The 6,173-nt window shown below is 35.7% G+C and overlaps 1 protein-coding gene across 1 annotated transcript in view; it reads left to right on the top strand.

Moving 5' to 3' along the window:
• Positions 1-607: 607 nt before the first annotated feature.
• Positions 608-6,173, top strand: part of Smp_002810 (fidgetin like-1) — a gene marked incomplete at both ends in the record, with an annotated part of 10,253 nt that continues 4,687 nt past the window's right edge. The window contains 2 exons of the mRNA XM_018797963.1: positions 608-642; positions 1,691-1,853. Of these exons, the coding sequence (XP_018652952.1) occupies positions 608-642; positions 1,691-1,853 (198 nt within the window). The remainder of the gene's footprint in view (positions 643-1,690; positions 1,854-6,173) is intronic.

Below are 6,173 nucleotides of genomic sequence, written 5' to 3'. Positions count from 1 at the left end.
TTTCTCTGTATGTTGAGCGTCTTTTTAAACTAACTCAAATTCAGCAAACTGATCGCTTCATAGCCTATGGCGACTTGTTACATCTTACAACTACTTAAGGTTCCATTTTCAATCTAGCTATTGATGAAGACCAGTTTTGAAAAATAATGTTCCATTTAAGATATTCGAAATAAGTCCCCAAAAAAATTTTAATTAGGAGCATATTACACACTAAAAACAATAAGTTCTCACAATAATTCTGACATTAAAATTGAATTAAGAATCACCACATTAAAATCAAGATGAAAACGGATTGGTTTTGAACATATTTGAGAGCCTTGTATTTTCCGATGGTGTAAGCTTCTACAAACCTGGATTTTAAAAAATGTTCTTAAAATTAATTTTATAACCTATTTCTTTGTTATATTTAGTTACAAAGTGCCATGAATTTCTACCTTTTGGGTTTGTCACATTGCTAAACTAACCAGGTCTATAAGAACAAATACATTATTCTCAAGTGATATGTTTTTAGTTTGTATTGTTGTAACTATTATTATTATTATTATTATTCAAGCTGGAACAAAATCTAAAATCGAAACAAAATGAAAATAACAATAGAATATCTCTGATGTATGGCTCCTCTAAACGATCTTTAGGGAGTCGGTAAGTTCGAATATATATATATAAATATAAATATATATATATATATATATATATATATATATATATATATATATATAACGTTATGTACATTTAACGACTAAATAATTTTATATCTGAGATTTCCTCATCATTTCATAGCAAAAGTACATTCTGTATAACTGTGAAACAGGATTAATCCCATATCCATTATACTGTTATCCTCTCTTCGTTTTGTAACTGGTAGTCGTAGATGTTGGGTGATATGACGCACATGTATTCAGTCTTTATTTTTCTTTAGACCTTGATTTTTTAATTATCTTATACTATTATTTCTGATGATTTGATCTTGGATCATGTCTGTGACCTATATTTTCTACTTCTACCTGTACTACTCTTATTTTTCTGGATAGTTTCGTTTCGCTTTGCTGATATGGCGTAGCAACTTGAATCAATGCACATCTGTGGTGAGTTCTATGTTTGTTTATGATTGACTCAATATCTATTGGAAGATTATCATTTGTTGCTTGCCAGATTCACATGGTTTATTTATCTTTTTTTTGTTTTACACAAATACTAATTGCAAAGCTGACTCATTCATTACACTTTAATCAATCAAAAAAAATAAATTTAGTTAGTGTCTCATCCTAGTAAAATATAATTATGTATGACTGAATTTTATCTAGTACAAAATAGGTTTAGGCATACACTTCTTGTCATCTTTGACTGAATTTTATAAATAGTATCAAATTCTGAAGCTGAATAATATGTATCTACTACATGTTTCAGAATGTTACATAAGTCATCTGTATTGTCCTATTCCATGCCATACTGGTAGATGCTATCGAACGATAAGTTGTCATGACTGACCAATTCAATATGCATATACCAGTTCACCTGTTTCTATGGGGTTAGATATATAAATCGTTCGTTGAGTTCACTTCTTTATCACATCTGGAAGCATCCATAGGTATGAGCTAGCAAAGGATGACATAGGTAAATCATAACTTTATTATTAGATTTGTCAACGTTTGCTTATGATAATAAATCAATATTACATTTCATATTGTAGTCGAGGTGTTCGGGGTAACTTTGTCCCACCATTTGAAAAAGATTCAGATTCTACATCAAAATCGACATCAAACTACAGTGCAGAAAACAAATCAGAGGCATCTACATGTGATGAACGACTGAAACAATTTGACCAAAAGATTGTTGATATGATTATGAGTGAGGTATGGTCCCATCATTTTTTTCCAGTGCAGGTTGTTTACTTATATATATTTGGTATATGCATTGAACCAGCATTGTTTTTTTGTGTAGCAAAAACAAATAACATTGTGCAACAAAGCGAATCCATCTCATATGCTCTTCTATGTATCCAATAAATTTAGAAATAGAACACTAAACAGCTCTGATTTCAAGTGAAGTGTGCTGATGATAATTAAATTGTGTGGATCATTCAGAGAAGTCAATATACATTTATGTTTGGTTCTGTGTTGCAATGGTCGATCAACCAATTGGAGATTTTGTTCAGACGTGTCATGCCTTTTACATACCAAACTCAAAGGCTTACGCAGGTTGGAATATTTAAAGTGATCATGTTCACTTTGATTGATCCGAGTGTCTTTCCGTTCAGTAAACCCAAGACACATTTGTATTTCATTACACAAGTAAAGAACGCAATATATTTTTGTCTCTTTAGGTGTCTGCAGTTGCGTATACCTAACAGTATTGATGAAAAAAGCGGTAGGATAAATAAAAAGCCAAAACAGGAAATATTAGTGTTTTAGCACAGTAAGATGCCTATTACCTACAGCAGCTATAACGACACAAATGTCTGTGATCATGTCTTGTGTTTTTAATTTTTAAGTTTTGAGCTCCAATATTATTTCTTAATTTTTATACTTCATATTCATTCCTTCTCTTCATACGATTGTTCAATCGTTTTAATTATCATTGATTGGGCTACCACCTTAACTGTTTCGGGATTTCCTTTGTTAATTTAATCTCTTCGTGTTGAAGTGATAAAGTAACTTAGGCTGACCCAGGCTTTACTTTGATTATGGTTGATTGTACAGCTTAGATCAACCCAGTGGTACCTACAAGTCCTTTGAACACGTCATACTCAGCTGTCCATTTTTGAACCTCAAATTATGCCATTATTTACTTATGGCTGTTAGCCTCACGGGAGAGCGTAAACCGCCCACCAATATTCTCCATCCAACTGTCCTGGACAATCCTTTTTGAGTCGTTTACAGTTTCCATTCATTATTTTGACATCTTCCTCCGATTCCCGACGCAATGTGTTCTCTGGTCTTCCTCTTTTCCTTTTCCCCTCATGATTCCAAGTTAGCGCTTGCCTCGTGATTCAGTTTGGTGATTTCCTCACCACTTCCAACGTCTTTTCCTAATTTACTCTTCAGTTGGAAGCTGGTTTGTTCCCTCCCACAGTAGATTGTTGCTGATGTTGTCCGACCAACGGACACCGAGTATTTTGCATAGACAATTGTTTATAAATCCTTGTACATTTTTGATGATGATTGTAGTAGTTGTGCAACTCTTAAAATAGGACTGTTTTGACGTTTGTATTGAACAGTCTTACTTTGATGTTGGCTTGCAGACATTTGTTCTGAGTCCCATATGTTCTTCAACTGTAGGAATGCTGCCTTTATTATTAGAACTTTGATAGTGATAAGTCTACAAAAGTGTTAGCTCAACCTTGACTAGTCATCTGTTGGGTTTTACTCTGAGTATACCAAAAGTGTTGATTGCTATACAGTGACTTCTATATTGAACATAATTAGATAGAAGCAAACACGAACGTTAACCGTGCTTCTGCTTTTAGTGGTACACTTAAATGACCTCACACTGAACATAATTCAGAGATTATATACCTCTTAATTCAACGGCTGTTAACAAACCAAATAATCAGTTATCATTGTGCTATCTAATTCCCTACCATCCTTTATTGACAACCATATCGTTTGACTGATGCTCGAAATAAGAATAAATCAGTGGGGCTGAGAAAGTTGAGTTTCTAGATATTGTGATGAATAGCAGTTCAACAACTTCATTCAATGCAGAGCTAGATGATAGTTGGTTAAAAAACCACGAATTTATTTCGGTTGCTTAATTGACGAAATAAGTATGAAACATTCATTCTAGTTACAGAGAACCAATAACCGTGTAACTGACTGTGTTGTCCACACCATATCAACACAGTAAGACGCTACGTGGTCAGACGGTCGAAAGTAGCAGCTTGGGGACTTATGTATAAATTAAATAGACCACTTTGATGTGTTAGGTAAAGTTAGCTTCAAAGAACATCTATTTCATTTTTGTCCTGCTATCAATGAAACTACTATGAACTTAATAAGACTTTTTTGACTGACTAGTCCTATTCAAGTTCTGTGGCCACGTAGCGCTCAGTTTTTTTCACTGAGTAAGTGTAACAAGGTCATCTGTACACGATCTTGAGTATTACACAGATACTTCTCGTTTACGATGCTTTACGGAAGAACCGATTTTGTCTCCAACCTATTGTTACTATTTACTTACTTTTGTACGGAGAGTATCTTTAAACCATCGAAAATACATATATAATAATACTGTTAGTTGTCCAGCGTTTCTTCGACTTCAGTTTCATCCTCCCAATCACCAGGTGGTGGTCTTACGCTATGTCAGCTCCTCTCCTGGCTCTCACATATATTGATTTGAAATTTTGGTTACTAACTAAGGTCTGTTACTCCCAATGGAGCATAGGCTGCCGATCAGCATTCTCCAACCCACTCTGTCCTAGGCCTTTCTAGTTCTATCCAGCTGTTGTTCATTCTTCTTATATCTGTTTCCATTCCCCGGTGTAATGTGTTCTTTGGTCTTGACGATTACAAGTGAGGGCTGACCTTGTGACGCAGTTCGGTGATTTCCTCAATGTGTGCCCAATCCACTTCCAGCGCTTCTTCCTGATTTCTTCCTCCACTGAAATCTGGTTTGTTCTCTCCCACAGTAGCCTGTTGCTTAAAGTGTCTGGCCGACGGATCCGAAGTATCTTACGTAGACAACTGTTAATAAACACTTGTATCTTCTGGATGATGGCCTTCGTAGTTATCCACGTCTCCGCCCCATACAGTAGAACTGTCTTGACATTTGTATTGAAAATTCTGATTTTGGTGTTGGTTGACAGTTGTTTTAAGTTCTAGATGTTCTTCAGTTGTAGATATGCTGCTCTTGCTTTGCCGATCCTCGCCCTCACATCTGCATCAGATCCACCGTGTTCATCAATGATGCTGCCCAGATATGTGAAGGTTGTAACATTCTCCAAAGCTTCTCCGTCAAGTGTAATTCGATTGGTGCATGTTGTATTGTATCGGAGAGTCTTGCTTTTCCCTTTGTTTATATTGAGACCTACTGCTGCTGAGCCTACTGCTACACTGGTCGTCTTCTCCTGCATTTGTTGTTGCGTGTGTGATAGAAGGGACATATCATCTACTAAGTCTTGATCGTCCAACCGCATCCTATCTGTCCATTGTATCCTTTGTTTTCACCAACACAGATGTTGACTTCTTCATAATCCAGTTGATCACCAGGAGAAAGAGAAAGGGTGAGAGTAAGCAACCTTTCCTAACACCGTTCTTTAATTCGAACGAATCTGTCCTCCATGCATGATTTGGCAGTTTAATCCATCGTAGGAATTTCGTATGATATTGACTATCTTCTCAGGCACGCCGTAGTGTGAAAGAAGCCTCCACCGTGTTGTCCTGTCCACACTATCAAATGGTTTCTCGTAGTCAATGAGGTTGATGTAGAGTGATGAATTCAATTGATTGTTCCACAATGGCCCGTAGAGTTGCGATTCGGTCTGTACACAATCGATCCCTACGAAATCCAACTTGTTGATCTCGAAGTAGGGCGTCTACGCAGTCCTTCATTCTGTTTAACAATACCCTGTTGAAGACATTTCCTGGTATTGAGAGAAGATTGATGCCTCTGTAGTTATCACACTTGCTCTCATTTTTAATGGATCCTTAGCAGTTTAGCAATATCGATCAGTTGAAGTGTGTTGTTTTTCCGTGCGATTCCTCAAGAAATTGATCTCGTCATGATCATCTGAAAAACAAAGATAACGATGTAATTGTGATAAAACAGTTTTCTGTCGATATTTATCCATCTCAGCTGTGAAATATCTCCGCAATGCTGTTTCGTGTTGACTTATATTCACTTCAAGCTTGTCAGCTAAAAAGACCCATTATCTGGAACCATATAACTTGTTCTCTTCATATATCTCTCAATTTTTACCTGAGAGGAATTTAACGTAAATAAGTCATATATCGTCGTATTATCTTCTTACTTGCTTCCATGAATATGCTGTTTCATCTACACCCAATCATTTTTTGAATTCCAACTTTATTTAGCTTTCACAACTCCATTCTTATTAGTTTACTGCAAATATTTAACGACTTTTTCTGAAGCAATACTCATCTAGAAAGATTAATACAAATATACTTTGTCATCAATGTATTATTACGGTAAACACTATGGTTGTACTCATAGAT

The sequence above is a fragment of the Schistosoma mansoni genome, chromosome 6, assembly GCF_000237925.1.
Source record: "Schistosoma mansoni strain Puerto Rico chromosome 6, complete genome".
Taxonomy (NCBI): Eukaryota; Metazoa; Platyhelminthes; class Trematoda; order Strigeidida; family Schistosomatidae; genus Schistosoma; species Schistosoma mansoni.
This window is presented reverse-complemented; position numbering and strand designations above follow the sequence as displayed.